We start from the raw sequence: 20,401 nt of genomic DNA, 5'->3' as shown, positions 1-20,401 counted from the left end.
AGGCTGCAAATGGATAAAGATTTCTGTCAAATAGCAGAAAGACATTCTCAGCAGTTGTTTTCTCACACCCTTTCTTGTCAGTCACAGATATATTTAGCCAAATGGAAATAGTAACAGATGACACAAAAATCATTAAGTACAGAAGAGCGTTTTCCTCCTAATCTTAACTTTCCTCATTCAAAGAAATAAATGTACAGAAATGTATGATCACATTTCAACACTGACTAGTAAACAAGTTGTCACTGGGTGTGTTTATTTTTTCCTCATCAAGCAGGGAGAGGCAGAGCAAATTAAACCCACCCAGACTTGTACCCAAGTCTTAGACTAGGTTCTAGATCCTGATTCCACCCTCTTCTTCAGATGAATTCACAGAAATTTTTTTCTGCTGGTATCAAAACATAGTTGAGCTAAATGCTCTTTGCCAGACAGCTATATTTGAACTCCACAAATTCCTTTGCAATTTGAAAACCCAGAGATAGATTATAGGTCTATTTCAGTAGAATACTAAACAGGACGCCGAAATAACCAGTTATCTTGAGAGCATGATTACAGCAATGTATTTGTGTCACAGCACATGGTTATGCTATAAAAAGTGACTAAAGCCTATTAAAGGCTAGGAGATTCCTCCACGAAAATAAGACTTTTAATTCTTAGACCCAATCTTCTACCATTTGTCCAATTCTTTTACCATTAAGCAAGAGGCAATAACAGTATGACATGTGTTTACCATGTTTTGATCAGTCCTCAGAGACCGTGGCCATAAATTAATGCTGGCTACTATTACTGTTGGAAGATCGAAATATTCAATTTTTTCTTTTAAGTTTCTTTTAAGCTATACTTGAGTTAGCTTGAGTATAAATGGAAGACCACTAGTTAATATCAGCAGCAGTGACAAGTAACCTATTCCATGAAACTTGTAACAGCTACAAATTAAAGGCATAATAAAAATCAGAAGAAGCGTATACTGAGTTATGGGAATGCTTTTTTAACTTCAGACACGTTAGCTGTGCTTATGTATGTGACATGCCTTTCCCATGATGCTCGACACATCATAGAGTCTACCCCAAGTCAAGAAAGCATTTTAACTATTCAATCAAAAGCAGAAAAAAAAGATCCCCACTGCTCACTGTCACTCACAAATCGTTCACCATAAAACGTTTGGCTACAGTTGCCGTTGTGATATTGTAATCACCATCAGAAAGCCCATCACTGTAAGTCAGTCAAGATCTGTTTGCAAAATATAATCAAGTATAATTTCATGATTCAATAAATCGTATGTAAATCTGCTATCATTGGTTTTCATATTCTTTTCAATACTACTCTTTCCATTTTCTCACTGGTAGTTATTCCGACTATTCAAATGGAATCATTGTCCTTTATTGTTATTCAAATGAAGCTTTTTTATTAGATCCTCTGACACTATATAAAAAGCTTTGCTTCTTCACCAGCAGTAATCGTACTTGGAAGGAAAATGGAAGTGACTGCCCGCAAAATTCTGAGCTCTTACTTTATGTTAGGTTATGTTTGCACCTGAAATGAGATTTTAATTTAATCGTATCAGAGGAAACCAAAGGTTTTTATTAACTACCTTTAGAAAGCGGGAAAGTATTCTTTTCCATGCAGGTTTTTTGGTTCAAAAACCTGTGAAACTATAATTCCTCTTCAATGATGTGTATAAGACACACTGACCAAATTAAACTCTAATTTCTTTCACCAAGATGGTATTCATCACCTGTGCGTTTTTTCTTTTGAAAAACAGAGTAAAATTATTCTATACAAATAGTTTAAAGAAAATGTTACAACTCAGTTACATAAGCTTTTAAGCATACATTGTAGTAGATCTACAGAAAATATAATTTAAAAGGCATATAACCATAAATACACTGCTGTTGGTTTTATTAATACAACACACCGGTTCACAAAAGAAAACCTGGTTAGAGCTCTCAAAAAGAAATCTAACAAATACTGCAACAAGTTATATAAAGTTAACTGATGTGTCTGTTACCAGCGAGCAGACCTGAAAACTGTACATTTTTGTTGTATCCTACCAGCAGCTTTTCTAGGTAGAGAAATAGAATATTGTCTATTACTATAACCACAGATCTGTTTTCCAGTAGGAAAACTAACAGAAGAGCAGAACAAATGAAAATATCAGGCATTTCGCCCAAGAGCTAGAATTCCTCAGAGAAGATGAATTTCAAGGTTATTAGGATTTGTTACAAGGGTGCGTGTAGAACAGGCCGCATCAGCTGGTACGGAGACCAAGGGTGATGGATTTAGATAAGGTTGGACAAGAAATCCACAGGGTTAGGTCACACTTACCTGCTTAATATCTCTGTGTACAGAGAGAGCACTGTCTTCCGTGACATGAGGAGATGAGAAATAAAGGACGCTAGGGGCTTTTTGACCCCTGGGCGACAAAGCTAATCACATTAAACAATTCTTGTGCAATGTAAGGTATCAAGTAATTGAGCACTAGCATATTTATTCCAGATAACAAGAGCTACAGGAATTTAGTAAATGGAATTCAGAGACCATACAAGCACCTAGGCAGACCCTGACCACACGGACCCCAAAGACCTAGATAATAATATCAAAATAATCTCCATTCCCAAGAGGCCTCAGGGAATGAATAACCTGGGAGTATGACTTCTATGACACTCGCCTCTTTTTCCAATTTACCTGCACAAATGTTCTCACATACCTTTCCTTACCTAGAATCAGGACCCACCACATAGAACAAAAACCTAAACATGGGAGACCTATATATACTACAGCATTCCTGAAATACATACTCTTTAATATGAATTTAGAAATTTTAAGCAGAAGTGTTCAACCTTTCAATTAGAGAAAAACTTAAATAATATTTAAGCAGGCAAGGGCCAGAGAATTTGGGTCCTAGTTTCTACGATATAAGTTTGCTGCATGGCCTTGGGCAAATTAGCTCCTTGACCCTGACAAGTGTCATGATTTCCACCACCTTCCCAGTTCTCAGCAGGTCCTTCACTCAAGGACAACTTTTGGCACCACTGCTTTACTTTAATGAAAGGAATGGAACTCTCTAGGTAGCCTCTGCTGATTTCTGCCCCCAGAGGTGCTTTTGGCACCAAGTAGAAGAGACCATTTGCCAACTCCATGCTTCTGTGATCAAGATCAAATTTATAGACGCTGCTACTAGTTGAGGATGTGGATTGAACTCACCTCCAGAGACTTCTGTGTTGCTCCTCCAGTTGAGTCAGCAGATGTTCAATGTATTTGTTGGAGTCCATGTATTCCTGCACATACAGACACACAAAGACAAATAAGGCCTCATCACCATAGGCACAGGATTCTAAGGCCATTTTGATCTCTACAAGAAGATTTTGGACAAGATAACCCCTTGGTCCCTCGCAGTTCTAGGAGTAGATGCTTCTATGACTTATATGCATAGTCATTTGGGGATGAATAATATTTTCCCCATATCCTGTGATCACTCCATGAACAAAGAATGGAAGAGAAATGGAGTTCTATCAAGTCAGCATAAACATCCTCTTATTCACAGAGAAAAGCTAAATTTTATAGTCATTTACACTGTGGTCTGTTCTGCCATATAAAAGCAAGGGGTCGGGGGAGGGAAGTGAGACAAACTTACTTTCAACTGCCAACTATGTAGAAAACATACTTACTTTCAACTGCCAACTATGTAGAAAAATACAAAAAAAAACTTATATGATTTATTTCATCCTGAACCTGATACTTCTCTCCCTTTCTGTATGAAGATCCAGCCCACAGGCCTCTGTGCCTACACTACAACTACCTTAGGCGGAACAGTGTGCAATGATTTCAGTTTTAAGGCATGCACGAAAGTTACTGTTTCATTTCTTATGGACTTAAGGTAAACTGAGAACTCTGGTTAATATTGCTACTTTTTTTTTTTACAGAATTATTTTGATAAAATTCTATATAAAATCTATTGCTCCTATAAAAATATTCACTATAATGGGTGGGAGCAGGGGAGTGGAAGAAACACAATAAGAGTTGACCTGATAGAGTGGCATGGGCCCCGTTCCAAGTTTCTGGACCTGGATCTACCTGTGTAGCCTTGGAGAAGCCTTTTTAACTTTCCACAATATTTCAGTTAGACTAGAGAGTACCCTAAGTCCTCATCTAGCTAAAACTGTTAGAATTCTATAACACTATAATTCTATTGCAGAAAATTAGCTAAAGAGTTCTATTCTAATTAATACACATGTTTAGTTTAGTTATTTAAATGAGAACATTGGGCACATCAAAACCAAAGCAGAAATCTCTTATCACAGGAAGTTGCAGTGGTCTGTGGTTATGTTATTAAGTGTCCCGATCGAGCTTTAAACACGATTGATTGATTGATTGATTGATTTTTAATTTATTTATTTTTGGCTGCATTGGGTCTTCATTGCTGCTCACAAGCTTTCTCCAGTTGCAGCGAGCGGGGGTTACTCTCTGTTGCGGTGCACGGGCTTCTCATTGCGGTGGCTTCTCTTTGTTGCGGAGCATGGGCTCTAGGTGCATGCGCTTCAGTAGTTGTGGCGCGCAAGCTCAGTAGTTGTGGAATGCAGGCTCTAGAGTGCAGGCTCAGTAGTTGTGGAGCACGGGCTTAGTCGCTCCATGGCATGTGGGATCTTCCCGGACCAGGGCTCAAACCCGCATCCCCCTGCATTGGCAGGCGGATTCTTAACCACTGCACCATGAGGGAATCCCTAAACACCATTTAGAACACTCAAAATTCTTAAAGATATTTTCAAATACATCCCATCAAAAAAAATTTTAAGTGTTTCCAAGTAAAAACAAATATATAAACTTCAAAGTCACCCAACCAATCTTCATTCAATTGTTTCTTTTCAACATCTATTATATGTCAAGTGCTGTTCCAACTTCCGTAGATATTGTAATAACTAAGAGGGAGAAAGTTCCTGCCCTCAGAGAGCTCAAGTCGGAGGTGGAAGCTGAAAGGTGATTACAAATGTGATCTTTGCACCAAAGAGATTTAGGTTCAAAGTACCTGGTTTTGGTACTTACTAGGTGTACCTCCTCAGGCCAAGTTATTTAATCTCTCTAAACCTTATTTTTTTTCAGAGAGATAAATAATAATTTAAAAGGTGTTGGAAGGATTAAATAAAACAGTTTAAGCATATACCACATGCTGAGCAGTGAGCAGAGCCTTTTCTACAGGATCAAACCTCTTCTCAAAAGGCAAACCACTTTACAAGGTGAAGTTTATATCCATTGTCTCTTCTCTTACTCAACTTCAAGATGTTTAAGTGTATGCTTCTTTTTTTTGGCTGCACTGGGTTTTCATTGCTGTGTGCGGGCTTTCCCCAGTTGTGGTGAGCGGGGGCTACTCTTCGTTGCGGTGTGCGGGCTTCTCATTGCGGAGGCTTCTCTTGTTGCAGAGCACAGGCTCTAGGTGCGTGGGCTTCAGTAGATGTGGCTCATGGGCTCTAGAGTGCAGGCTCAGGAGTTGTGGCTCACGGCCTTAGTTGCTCCTCGGCATGTGGGATCTTCCTGGACCGGGGTCAAATCCATGTCTCCTGCACTGGCAGGCAGATTCTTTTTTTGTGGTACGCGGGCCTCTCACTGTTGTGGCCTCTCCCGTTGCGGAGCACAGGCTCCAGACGCGCAGGCTCAGTGGCCATGGCTCACGGGCCCAGCCTCTCCGCAGCATGTGGGATCCTCCTGGACCGGGGCACGGACCTGTGTCCCCTGCATCGGCAGGCGGACTCTCAACCACTGCACCACCAGGGAAGCCCAGCAGGCAGATTCTTAACCACTGCGCCGTCAGGGAAGTCCCTAAGTGTATGCTTCTTTAATTATAGTTGAATTTTAGAATAGGTAGTTAGAGATTAACAATAACAATACAGATTTTCAAGCATTAAATGTAGGTATTGCTGGATTGTGGTTTAAAAGCTATTTCAAATACAATACTGGCTGCTTTCATTAATTTTCCATAAAAATTACTCTAATGATGTCTTAAACAACATAACAATGGGAAACTAGGATTATGGATTTTCATCCTTCTTTTCAGTTTAATTTTTCATCATAGCATGCTTACTTTAATATCCAATTTTATGTTGCTTGCACATTTATTGTGGTATTGCCTATACCCCACCCCTACACATACACACACAAATAGACACCAACTGAAATGAACTGAGAAAAAAAAGATGATGCTTACATGTGCTTTTTGTTAAATGAAACAAGTTTTTCCCTGCCTAAAAGAACTTAGGCAGCACCCTCATATATTTATCATTCCTGGCCCCTGAATTGGAGAAATTCATTAACTAATAATAAATCCTTACCATTCTTTAAGAATAAAATAGGATTATTCTACTAGGAATCACCTTGGAGATTAACTCCCAGGAAACAATGGAGGGTGATCACAGTGGGGCTGGCAGTGGTCCACACTGGAACTACAGTCATAGCAAGTACAATGTTATAGCGACTGTGCCTATAGTGCCAGCTTTGGTATAAAGCGCATACTGAATGTTCTTAACATGGGCTCCAATATTCCAGAGTATCAAAGGCACAGGCAGAAAGAAAGGGGATGGCAAAATTCTACCTCAGTATAACACAGCTCCCCAAATTGCCTGAAAGACATTGGATATTGCGAGACCTGGCAGAAAAGATTTTAAAAATGCAGATGGACAGAAGGTAGTATATACACTGTCTGCTGGTGATCCCAGGGTCTATGCGGATCACTTTAGAATGAGTAAAGTGAAAACGTACAACACAGAACCCATGAAGAAGTACTGGAGGACAAGAGAAAGAGAACATCACCCTCAATCACAAGAGAAGGCATCAAATCTGAAAATGATTTTCAAGAAAGTATTTTAGAAAAAAACTTAACATGTTTGGTAGCATCCAGAAAGACATGACTCTCCAAAACATGTGCAGAAAGCTTAAAAAAAGACACTGAGATAAAAAGATAGGATTAAATTTAAAACAAGACGAGCTGAAAAGAGAATAAAATGAAATAAAAATGGAGCTGGGTGAGCTAAGAATTTCAAGGAAATATAAACTGCAATAGCAGAATGGAAACTTGTTGACCTTTACATTCTGATTTTTATTATGGGATGACTCTCCACAACGTGAAATTGTGCTTCAGAGAAGAGTGGATAATGGATTATGGTATATCGGCACTAAGTGATCACACAAATGAAGTCTACTGCTCAGTATCTCATCTAGAAACAAATCGAACTCCCCAACCCAAGTACTTAAATATTCCTCAGTATCCATGGGGGGTTGGTCCCAGGACCAATTCCTGGTGATACCAAAATCCATGGATGCTCAAGTCTTTTATAGTCAGCCCTCTGTATGCACAGATGTGGAACCCATGGATACAAGGTTGACTGCACTCACTAAGCCTTCTACTATTTCTACAGTATGATTCAATTAGTGTATATATAGTCAAGTTGGTGAAGATTAATACTGCTGTAACCTAGAAGAAAAGCACACACCCATCTCCCCATCGTCCTTGGTGTCAATGTTCACTGTCTCTAACATTATCCGTGAAAAATGTCAGCTTCCCCAGGCTTGCTTTGCCCAGCATGTACTTCTCATGTCACTGAGCACAAAGACTTTATTCAAATATAGGTATTAACTTGATGAACACTGTATTCTACTTATTTTCCTTATGACAAACCTATATTGGATACAATAGTAGAACTGACAATAAAAACACATACACAGTCCTGTGAAGGACAAACAATCTAGGTAAATTAAATAAAGGATAAAGATGAAAATGAAGAGAGACATGATGGATATTAGGTCAGAAAATGTAGGTTTATGTATCAATTATAGCTTTTGAGTACTTGACAAGATTTGAAAGGTAAACAGTGATCAAGGGATAATTAAAGAAACATTTCAGAATAGGATAGAGAAAAAAAAAGCAACACTTGATTTTACACATCAAAAAGGCTCCTCACATTCCAGGTAGAGGTTATGGAAAAATCATCCACCCACATAAGGGCTGGAAAGAAAAGTAGCGTGTGTGCTTGGGGTGGGGATTGGGATGACAGCAAGCACCCAAACAGACAAATGGTCTCCTATCAAGGATTTTAAAAAGGCTGGTTGCAGGGCTTCCCTGGTGGCGCAGTGGTTGGGAGTCCGCCTGCCAATGCAGAGGACATGGGTTCGTGCCCCGGTCCGGGAAGATCCCACGTGCCGTGGAGCAGCTGGGCCTGTAAGCCATGGCTGCTGAGCCTGCACATCCGGAGCCTGTGCTCCGCAATGGGAGAGGCCACAACAGTGAGAGGCCTGTGTACCGCAAAAAAAGAAAAAAAGACTGGTTGCATAGCTTCTGGCCACCCCAGATGTCCACTGAAATAAGACACATAGACAAACCTTTGTGTCTTAATCCATAAACATCCCCAATAAAGTAGCTTCTATATAACAAAGCAACAGAAAGACATTCTCAGCTTTACATGAATTCAGAAAATAAAGTGCCTACCTTAATTAAAACTACATGTGTGGGAGGCTGGGGGGAAGTGCTCCAATGTGGAGGCTCACCTTGAATTCACCTTGCCCCACGGACACACCAAATCTACAGCTGCATATGGAATAATTCCCTTTGAAAAAGAACTGAAAACTAGCTGAACTGCCCCATCCACAATAAATGATAAAAGGACCATATTGAGATAGGTAGGAGAGACAGAGACGTGGTCTCACCAAAAACTCCATGCCTGGTGCAGAGCCCCACAATAGGGAGGGAATCTCACAAATCCAGAGCTCCTCCCCTAGGGTGAGGGGTTTGTGCCCCGTATCAGCCTCTCCAGCCCTTGGGACCTACAACAGAGAGATGAGCCCCCAAAGTGTCTGGCTTAGAAACCAAAGGAGTTCACATCCAAGGGACCCAAAGGGCTGTGTGAACTAAAAATGCCACCTGCCATATCAGTAAACAAAGGATGCTGCAGCCATCAAGCCGTCACATTACAGCTGCCCCCAACGCTGAGCCCTGAGGAAACTCAGGATGGAAACAGGATGCCTGCCATCTAGCGGTCAGCTGCTGCAGCCACCCCCGACGGTGCACCCTGGGGAGACTCAGGATGAGAAGCACAGGATACTGGTCCCCAAGAGCTGAGATGCCCATCAAAGGGATGATTTCAGTGAGCCCAGAATTTGCATCTTCCCATACATAGAAAAGCACTAGATTCCTTAACCTGAGCTATCTGGTTTTCCTTAATTAACAGTAATCTTTGATGTTCCGACTACCTGGTCTTTGTTGCAAAAACTCCTATATGTCCTGGCTCCTGCCCTTGCCTCTTCAGAGCAGTCCCTCAGTTATCGGAGATGCTGCGTCCCAGGCTTAAGTCCTCAGTTTTGTCCACCAAATAAAACATAACCCTCAACTTTTAGATGGTGCATTTTTTTTCAGTCGACAGTTGAAGTGAACTGAGATTCTCCTTTCAAAAAGCTTGACATATATACACTACTATGTATAAAATAGATAACTAATGAGAGCCTAATGTATAGCACAGGGAACTCTACTCAATGATCTGTGGTGACCTAAGTGGGAAGGAAATCTGAAAAAGAGTGGATATAGTATACATATAACTGATTCACTTTGCTGTACAGCAGAAACTAACACAACACTGCAAAGCAACTGTACTCCAATAAAAAGTCATTTAAAAATACATACATACATACATCAATAAATAAAAGGCTTGCATGAGGTCTCACTTGCCCTAGGACCCAGTGCAAAAGTAGCAGTTTGAAAAGTGCCCGGAATGTGAAGGAGATTCCTATGCTAATCTTCAAGCATCTGCTGGAGGAACAAGAGATGGTTGGGACTCTTTCTGGAGACTGGGGTGCTGGCAGACACCATTCTGCACTCTCCCTCTACCCTGTTAGCACAGGCAGGTGTGCAGACATGGGACCCTCCCACTGTCTTGGTAAGGCAGGCAGGGATGAGTAGATGCAGCATTCCCTCACTCCCTGGCTGGGACCAGCTAGTGAGAGCAGTCATGACACTCTCCCACTCCCTTGCTGAAACTGGCAGGGGAGCACAGACAAGGATTTTTCCTGATGTCATGCCAAAGCCAAGGAGCATGTCCTGCCCCCTATGCACTCCAGATGCCCTTCTAGAGCCAGCAGGTGCATGCGATCCACAAAGAGGATGCCTTCTGATCACCTAGCCCTGGTGGCCAATGGGACTTGCATTCCTGGGCTCCATGGGACTGTAACAATTAGAAAGATAGCTCTTGGCAGGCTACCACCCCCAGGGCACTGCACAGGCAGCAGACTGAAACACACCTCCAGTCTTCCTATGAAAAAGGCCTATTTGCTTGTCCTGGAGATTCAGCCTGAGGCTTCAGGCTTGCCGCACATCTAGAGAGTACAGAGGCACTCTCAGGGAATGTAAGACACTATCCTTGCACACTCCCTTCGCCTCACTGCAGCTCAATGATACCTCCCAGAAAGGAGCTTATACACTTGTCTAGAGGTCTGATTTATGGAAATGTTGCCCAAGGGTCATCTCCAGATCTCCTGTTCTGGAGGCCAGCAGGGTTTATGATTATGGTCCATAGGACTATATACGTGCATACTTCAAAACCTGTTGCCCGAGGGTTTGACTTTCAAACAGCCCAAAACTAAGTGCAAAATGAGATCCTTCCTCTTGGAACACTGACAGGTCTTGGCACACCCTCAACACCAGGAACCTATCAAGAATAAATCAGGCTGCTTAGACAATCACAAAATTTCAAAAGACAACCAACCACTAGGGCAAGGTTGAATCACCTACACAAGGCCAACTACTTCAAGACTCAGAGAGGTAGCTGTTTCACCAATACATAGAAACAGCATCAAACAAAAGGACAAAACAGAAATATGTTATTAAAGAAAGAACAAGACAACACTTCAGAAAGAGATTTTAGTGAAATGAAGATAAGTAATCTACCTGATAAAGAATTCAAAGTAATAGTCAAAATTGCTCACTGAACTCAGAAGAAGAGATGAACAAGTGAGAACTTCAGCAAAGAGATAGAAAATATAAAGAAGCACAGAACAGAAGTCACAGAGCTGAGAACACAAAAACTGAACTAAAAAACACACTAGAAGGATTCAACAGCAGACTAGACAAAGCAGTAGAAAGAATCAGTGTTCTGGAAGTCAAAGCAAGGATACTCATCTAAACTGAGCTGCAAAATAATAATAATAATAATGATACAAGCAAAAATAAAGTGAAGAGATTTTAAGGGATCTATGGGAAAACACCAAGAGGACTAACATTAACATTACGTGGGTCTAAGGAGAAGACAGAGAGAAAGGGGCAGAACTTATTTGAAGAAATAATGGCTAAAAATTTCCCTAACTTGGGAAAGAAAACAGACATCCAGGTCCAGGAAGCCCAGAGAACTCCAAATAAGATGAACCTCAAGAGATCTACACCAAGATACATTATACTTAAAACGTCAAAAATTGAAGACAATACAAGAACCTTAAAAGCAGCAAGAGAAAAGCAACTTGTTATGTGTGAGGGAAAGCCAATAAGACTAGCAGCATATTTTTTTAGCAGAAACATTATGGGCCAGAAGGGAGTGGCATGGTATATTCTCAGTGCTGAAAGAAAAAAATTCCAACCAAGAATACTCCACCCAGCAAGATTATCACTCATCCTGAAAGGAGAGATAGAGTTTTTCAGTCAAACAAAAGTTAGATGAGTTCATCACCACCAAACCAACCTAACAAGAAATGTTAAAGGGACTTCTTTAAACTGAAAAGAAAGGTCACTAATTAATAACAAGAAAATATATGAAAGTCAAATTCTCACTGGTAAAGATAAATATTTAGCAAAGATAGTGGATTAATCACTTATAAGGTTAGTGTCAAGTTTAAAAGACAAAAGTAGCAAAATTAAAAAAAATACAATAATTATTTAAGGGATACCTAAGAGACAGAAGTAAAAAGATGAAATGTAGTGGAGAGGTAAAGATGTAGAGTTTTGGAATAAGCTCAAATTTAAGTCAGTATTAACTTAAAATGGACTTTTGTATACATAGGACATTATATGTGAACCACATGATAACCACAGAGCAAAAACCTAGAGTAGATACACACACACAAAAGAGAGAGTGGAATCTCAACATAACAACTAAAGGAATCTCAACTAAACTAAGTCATCAAAGCACAAGGAAAGAGAGCAAAAGAAGAAAGTAACAGAGAGAAACTACAAAAAGACAGGCAGAAAAATTAACAAAATGGAAGTAAATTAATATTTATCAATAATTACCTCAAATGTAAATGGACTAAATTCTTCACTCTAAAGACAGAGTGACTGAATTAAAAATCAAAACAAAACAAAAACAAAACAAAGCAAAACAAACAAGACTCGTCTATATGCTGCCTACAAGAGACCCACTTTAGATATAAGGACATACATGTACTGAAAATGAAGGGATGGAAAAAGATATAGCATGCAAATATTCAATAGAAACAAAAAGAAAGCTGGGATAGCTATACGCATATCAGACAAAATAGACTTTATAACAAAGTCTGTAGTAATGGACAAAGAAGGACACTACGTAATGATAAAAGGGTCAATTCAACAAGAATATGTAATTTTTAAAATATATATGCACCCAACATAGAAGCACCTAAATATAAAAAGCAAATATTAACAGACCTAAAGGGAGAAAGTACAACAATACAATAATAGTAGGGGAGTTTAATACCCTACTTTATCAGTGGATAGATCATTCAGACAGAAAATCATAAGAAAACACCAGCCTTAATGACACTTTACATCAGGTTGACTTAATAGACATATACAGAATATTCCATCCAAAAGCAGCAAAACACATTCTTTTCAAGTACACATGGAACATTCTCCAGGACAGATCATACATTAAGCCATAAAACAAATTTCAATAAATTTAAGGAGACTGAAATCACATCAAGCATTTCTTCCAACCACAATGGCATGAAACTTAAAATCAATTACAAGACTGTAAAACTCACAGATACGTGGATATTTAACAACATGCTACATACAACCGCTGGGTCAATGAAAGAAATCAGTGGAGAAATAAAAACATACTTAGAGACAAATGAAAATGAAATACAACATACCAAAACCTATGTGATGCAGCAAAAGCAGTTCTAAAAGGGAAGCTCACAGAAATACTGGCCTACTTCAAGAAGGAAGAAAAATCTCAAATAAACAATCTAACTTTACACCTAAAGAAACTAGAAAAAGAAGAAACAATGTTAGTAGAAGAAAGTAAATAATAATAATCAGAGCAGAAATAAATAAAATAGAGGCTAAAAGGACAATAGGAAAGTCAGTAAAACTAAGAGCTGATTCCTTGAAAAGATAAACAAAATTGACAAACCCTTAGCCAGACTCACCAAGAAAAAAAGAGGCCTTAAATAAATAAAATCCAAAATTGAAGAGGAGATGTTACAACTGATAGCATAGAAATATAAAAGATCTTAAAAGACTACTCTGAACAATTATATGCCAACTCATTGGACAACATAGAAGAAATGAATACATTCTTAGAATCACACAATCTTTAGAGACTGAATTAGGAAGAAGTAGAAAATCTGAACAGACCAAAACACATAAAGAGATTGTGGGAGGGTTCTGATTACCGATTCAAACAAAAGTTTGGTACCAGATGGCTTTTCTAGTGGATTTTATCAAACATTCAAAGAAGAGTTAATACCTATCCTCCTCAAATTCTTTCAAAACGTTTAAGAGGAGGAAATGCTTCCAAACTCATTTGATGAGGCCAGCATCACTGTGACACCAAAATCCAGACAAGCACATCACCATGTATGAAAATTACAAGTCAATATCCCTGATGAACACAGATGTAAAAATCCTCAACAAAATGTTAGCAAATTGCATTCAACAATACATTAAAAGGATGATACACCATGATCAAGTGGGATTTATTCAAGGGATGTAAGGACGGTTCAACATCAACAACATCTGCAAAGCAATGTGATACACTACATTAACAAAATAACGAATACAAACCATATGATCATCTCAACAGATGTACAAAAAGCTTTTGACAAAATTCAATATCCATTTATGTTAAACTTTCAACAAAGTGAGTACAGAGGGAATGTACCTCACCATAATAAAGGCCATGTATGAGAAGCCTACAGCTAACATACTCAACAGTGAAAAGCTAGAAGTGTTTCCTCTAAGATCAGGAACAAGATAAGAATGTCCACCCTCCCCATTTCTATTCAACATAGTATTGGAAGTCCTTGCCAGAGCAATTATGCAAGGAAAATAAAAGGCATCCAAATTGGAAAGAAATAAGTAAAACTGTCACTATTTGCAGATGAAATGATTTTATATAGAGAAAACCCTAACCTTTTCACAAAAAGACTGTTAGAACTACTAAACAAATATAGTGAAGTGGCAAGGCATAAAATGTCTATACACTAACAGAAAAAGAAATTAAGAAAACAGACCCATTTACAACTGCATCAAAAAGAATAAAATACCTAGAAATAAATTTAACCAAGAAGATGAAACACCTATACTATGAAGACTCTAAGACACTGAAGAAAGAAACTGAAAACACAAAGAAATGGAAAGATATTCCATGCTTATGGATTGGAATAGTTAATATTGTTAAAATGTCCATATTACTCAAAGGAATCCATAGAGTCAATGCAATACCTATCAAACTTCTAATGTTATTTCATAGAAACAGAACAAACAATCCTAACCTTAGTATGGAAACACAAAAGACTGTGAAAAACCAAAGCAATCTTGAGAAAGAAGAACAAAGCTGGACGTATCATGCTCCTGGATTTCAAATTATTTTATAAAGCTAGAGTAATCAAAACAGTGTGGCACTGACATGAAAACAGACACATAGATCAATGGAACAGAACAGAGAAGCCAGAAATAAATGTTCAAGTATACAGTCAATTAATTAGTGACAAAGGAGCCAAGAATACACAATGGAAAAAGGGCGTCTCTTCAATAAATGGTGTTGGGAAAAGTGGACAGCCACTTGCAAAAGAATGAAACTAGACCACTATCTTACACCATACCCCAAAATTAACTCAAAATGGATTAAAGACTTGAATGTAAGACCTGAAGTCATAAAACTCCTAAAAGAGAAAATAGATGGCAATCTCCTTGATATGAGTCTTTGTGGTGAATTTTTAAATCTGACTCCAAAGCAAAGTCAAAAAAAGCAAAAATAAACAAGTGGGACTACATCAAACAAAAGAAGCTTTTGCATAGCAAAGTAAACCATCAACAAAAGGCAGAGACAACCTTCTGAAAGGGAGAATATATTTGCAAATCGTATACCTGATAAGGAGTTAATATCTAAAATATAGAACTTATACAACTCAATAGCAAAAAACAAAACAAAACAAAAAAAACCCAAACAATCTGATTTTTAAATAGGCAGAGGATTTGAATAGATATTTTTCTAAAGAAAGCCAACGAACAGTCAACAGGTACATGAAAAGATGTCCAATATCACTAGTCATCAGGGAAATGTGAATCAAAATTACAATGAAATAACACCTCACACCTGTTAGAATGGCTATTACCAAAATGACAAGTCTTGACAAGGATGTGGAGAAAAGGGTACTCCCATGCTCTGTTGGTGGGAATATAAATTGGTACAGCCACTTTGGAAAACAGCATGGAGTTTCCTCAAAAAATTAAAACTAGGACTACCATATGATCTAGTAATTCCACTTCTTGGTATTTATCTTAAAAAATCCCCACAAAACCCCTAACTCGAAAAAAATATATGCACCCCCATGTTCATTGCATTATTTACAATAGCCAAGATATGGAAATAACCCAAGTGGCCATCAATGGATGAATGGATAAAGAAAAAGTGGTATATCTATCTATCTATCTATCTATAAATAATACACACAAACAATGGAATATATTATTTAGCCACAAAAAAGAATGAAATCTTGCTATTTGTGACAACCTTGGACCTTGAGAAAATTAAGCTAAGCAAAATAATTCAGAAAAAAAAGATAAATACTGTATGATTTCACTTATATGTGGAAACTCAAAAACAAAAACTAAACAAAACCAAAATCATATATACACAGAGCAGAATGGTGGTTGCCAGAGGGAAGGGGGCTGGGGAGTCGGCAAAATTGGTGAAGGGGTTCAAAAGGTAAAAACTTCCAGTTACAGAATAAATAAGTAATGGGGGAGGTACTGTATAGCATAGTGATTATAGTCAATAATATTGTAGAGCGTACTGGAAAGGCGCCAAGAAAGTAAATCCTAAAGTTAACTTTCTGTGGTGATGGATGCTATCAAGATTTACTATGGTGGTCATTTCACAGTGCATACAAATATCAAATCATTGTCCTGTATACCTGAAACCAATATAATATTATATGTCAATAAAATCTCAATAAATTTTTAAAAAGTATGTGTATCTTAAACTTTCTTAAAAGTTTGTGTATATATACAAGCATATACAAATATCCAAGAGATGAGTAAAAAGTATTTACCAGATATGTACATGTGTATATGTATGTATGTGCATGTGTGCATATACACATACATTCTATACTGAACAGTGAATAAAAAATATGGAATTAAAAATATAAAAGGAAGGTTCAAAATTATTTAAACAGATTTTTTTATGTCTATAATGTAACTACAATTATAAAATTAAATATAAACATCCTAGAAAGAGGACGTAGAGTACACATTATGGATCTTTGTGGTTGACAGAAAGAGGATGAAGACAAAGAGGGAAGCTGGAGGATGCAAAGTCTCTCTGTACGTAGAGACTTAAGTACAAGGGTGTGCTTTGCCTACACATTTAACAGTTGGGAAAAGCAATTAAGTAATACGTCAAGGAAATTAAAACATCCATGTACATTTGATCCAGAAATTCCATGTCTAGGAATCATCCTGAGTAAAATGTCAAAACTAATGATGTTCAAAATAGTATTTACAGCAATATAAGAAAAAAACCTGATGTCTTGGGTTCCAAAAATAAAGGATTGTTTAAAATAAAGCACACTATCCATTTGGAGAATTATACAATTCCTTAAATTTGTAAAGAACATAATAAAATGGATAACAGCATAATATTAGGTGAAAGAAGCATGATGTAAAACTGCATAATCCTACATATCACAGTTTTGAAAATATATAAAAGATCAAAAGACAATAAAGCAAACAATATATGGTAGTATTACAGGCTAAATTATTTTCTTCTGTATACTTTTCTCTTTCTAGTTTCAAAATACTACATACTCACTATATAAATATTAAAAGTGATCAATATTATTTAGAAAAATACAGTCCAAAAATAATGTCCACAAAGTCTTAATTATAATTAAATTTTAGAAAGCTGGATCTAAAATACCACAATAAAACAAAATCCTTTATATTAGTCTAAAGATAAGCTGGTGTTTGAAACAATGAAGCCTTTTTTTTCACTTGTCCTTGTCAATGTTCTGCTAAAAGTATTTCACCCAAGTTAGGATTGGTGAGGAACACCAAGTTACACCACAACATATTTGTATAATATGTTTTAAAATTTTTACAAAGGTACAGCATGTTCCTTGGCTAAAATTTATGCAAATTACGATCATTTTGGACATATATTTCAGGAAATTTGCTGTTCACTTCTTTAATGTACATGTTTCAGGGCAATTAGTATGAAAAATTTAAAGCAATTATATTTATAGATATACTGAACATTGCATATCTGTGTAGTATAAGCCCACTTAATGTGAACCTCATACTGTCTGACCTGGGTCAGTTTTGAGAGAAGCCCATTATAAATTAATTCTAATGATGAGAGGATCTCATTTTTCACTCGCATCAAGTGGAGTTTAAAATATAGTACTATTTCAAAGCTTGCAGAGATCCAAAATCCCTCCTAATAATCTTCATGTTATAATCAGCGTCATTTACGTCAGCTTGTGAAATTCTGTCAGCAGTTTTATCACTCCTAATGTAAGATTCCCAATCCACCTATGGGCAAAGCAGCACGAACTGGGAGGCCAGCTGTTCAAATCAACAGAACCAGCAGGAGTTACAGGATTTTCCATACTTAGAAAATGACTAACTACTATAACAAGTGATGCTGCCCTCAAAAGTTATTTTGTCACCTTAATGAAAAGGTATACCTAGGGGACAAGAGGAAGATGGTGGAAGAGTAAAACGCGGAGATCACCTTCCTCCCCACAGATACACCAGAAATACATCTACACGTGGAACAACTCCTACAGAACACCTACTGAACGCTGGCAGAAGACCTCAGACCTCCCAAAAGGCAAGAAAGTCCCCACGTACCTGGGTAGGGCAAAAGAAAAAAAGAATAAACGGAGACAAAAGAATAGGGACGGGACCTGCACCTCTGGGAGGGAGCTGCGAAGGAGGAAAGGTTGCCACACACTAGGAAGCCCCTTCACGGGCGCAGACTGCGGGTGGCGGAGGGGGGAAGATTTGGAGGCACGGAGGAGAGCACAGCCACAGGGATGTGGAGGGCAAAGCGGAGAGATTCCCGCACAGAGGATCGGTGCCGACCGGCACCGACCGGCACTCACCAGCCCTAGAGGCTTGTCTGCTCACCGGCCGGGGCGGGCGGGGGCTGGGAGCTGAGGCTCAGGCTTCGGTCAGACGCAGGGAGAGGACTGGGGTTGGCGGCGTGAACACAGCCTGAAGGGGTTAGTGCGCCACGGCTAGCCTGGAGGGAGTCCGGGGAAAAGTCTGGAGCTGCCAAAGAGGCAAGAGACTTTTTCTTTCCTCTTTGTTTTCTGGTGCGCAAGGAGAGGGGATTAACAGCACCGCTTAAAGGAGCTCCAGAGATGGGCGTGAGCCGTGGCTAAAAGCGCGGACCCCAGAGACGGGCAGGAGACGCTAAGGCTGATGCTGCTGCCACCAAGAAGCCTGTGTGCGAGCACAGGTCACTCTCCACACCTCCCTTCCGGGGAGCCTGTGCAGCCTGTCACTGCCAGGGTCCTGGGATACAGGGACAACTTACCCAGGAGAACGCACAGCGCGCCTCAGGCTGGTGCAACGTCACGCCGGGCTCTGCCGCCGCAGGCTCCACCCCTTCCGCACCCCTCCCTCCCCGCCGGCCTGAGTGAGCCAGAGCGCCCGAATCAGCTGCTCTTTTAGATTCTGCTCTTTTAACCCCGTCCTGTCTGAGCAAAGAACAGACGCCCTCTGGCGACCTACACGCAGAGGCGGGGCCAAATCCAAAGCTGAACCTCAGGAGCTGTGCGAACAAAGAAGAGAATGGGAAATCTCTCCCAGCAGCCTCAGGAGCAGCGGATTAAAGCTCCCCAGTCAACTTGATGTACCCTGCATCTGTGGAATACATGAACAGACAACGAATCATCCCAAATTAAGGAGGTGGACTTTGAGAGCAAGATTTATGATTTTTTCCCCTTTTCCTCTTTTTGTGTGTATGTGTATGCTTCTGTGTGAGATTTTGTCTGTATAGCTTTGCTTCCACCATTTGTCCTAGGGTTCTATCCGTCCTACTTTTAAAAATTTTTTTCTTAATAATTATTTTTTATTTTAATAACCTTATTATATTTTATCTTACTTATTTTATTTTACTTTATCTTCTTTCTTTTTTCCTTTCTTCCCTCCTTCCTTCCTCTCTCTCTCTCTCTCTCTCTCTCTTTCTTTCTTTCTTCTTCTACTAATTCTTTCTTTCTACTTTTTCTCCCTTTTATTCTGAGCCGTGTGGATGAAACGCTCTTGGTGCTGCAGCAAGGAGTCAGTGCTGTGCCTCTGAGGTGGGAGAGCCAACTTCAGGACACTGGTCAACAAGAGACCTCCCAGCTCCACATGATATCAAACAGCAAAAATCTCCCAGAGATCTCCATCTCAACGCCAGCACCCAGCTTCACTCAACGACCAGCAAGCTACAGTGCTGGACACCCTATGCCAAACAACTAGCAAGACAGGAACACAACCCCACCCATTAGCAGAGAGGCTGCCTAAAATCATAATAAGTCCACAGACACCCCAAAACACACCACCAGACGTGCACCTGCCCACCAGAGAGACAAGATCCAGCCCCATCTACCAGAACACAGGCACTAGTCCCCTCCACCAGGAAGCCTACACAACCCACTGAACCAACCTTAGCCACTGGGGACGGACACCAAAAACACCGGGAACTACAAACCTGCAGCCTGCAAAAAGGAGACCCCAAACACAGTAACATAAGCAAAATGAGAAGACAGAAAAACACACCGCAGATGAAGAAGCAAGGTAAAAACACACCAGACCTAACAAATGAAGAGGAAATAGGCAGTCCACCAGAAAAAGAGTTCAGAATAATTATAGTAAAGATGATCCAAAATCTTAGAAATAGAATAGACAAAATGGAAGAAACATTTAACAAGGACCTAGAAGAACTAAAGATGAAAGAAACAA

At 39.2% G+C, this 20,401-nt stretch overlaps 1 protein-coding gene across 8 annotated transcripts in view; it reads right to left on the bottom strand.

The window, feature by feature from the left end:
- Window positions 1-20,401, bottom strand: part of NCKAP5 (NCK associated protein 5) — a 992,075-nt gene that overhangs the window by 659,338 nt on the left and 312,336 nt on the right. For 7 of the 8 annotated variants that reach the window (XM_032638276.1, XM_032638275.1, XM_032638280.1 and 4 more), the window contains exon 3: window positions 3,202-3,275. In XM_032638276.1, coding sequence (XP_032494167.1) covers window positions 3,202-3,275 — 74 coding nt within the window. Of the gene's footprint in view, window positions 1-3,201; window positions 3,277-20,401 lie in introns of those variants that run through there. The other variant, XM_032638282.1, reaches the window with a different exon arrangement.

The sequence above is a fragment of the Phocoena sinus genome, chromosome 7 (genome assembly GCF_008692025.1).
Source record: "Phocoena sinus isolate mPhoSin1 chromosome 7, mPhoSin1.pri, whole genome shotgun sequence".
Classification (NCBI taxonomy): domain Eukaryota; kingdom Metazoa; phylum Chordata; class Mammalia; order Artiodactyla; family Phocoenidae; genus Phocoena; species Phocoena sinus.
Note: the sequence above shows the minus strand (reverse complement) of the source record. Positions and strands in the feature narration are given on the sequence as shown.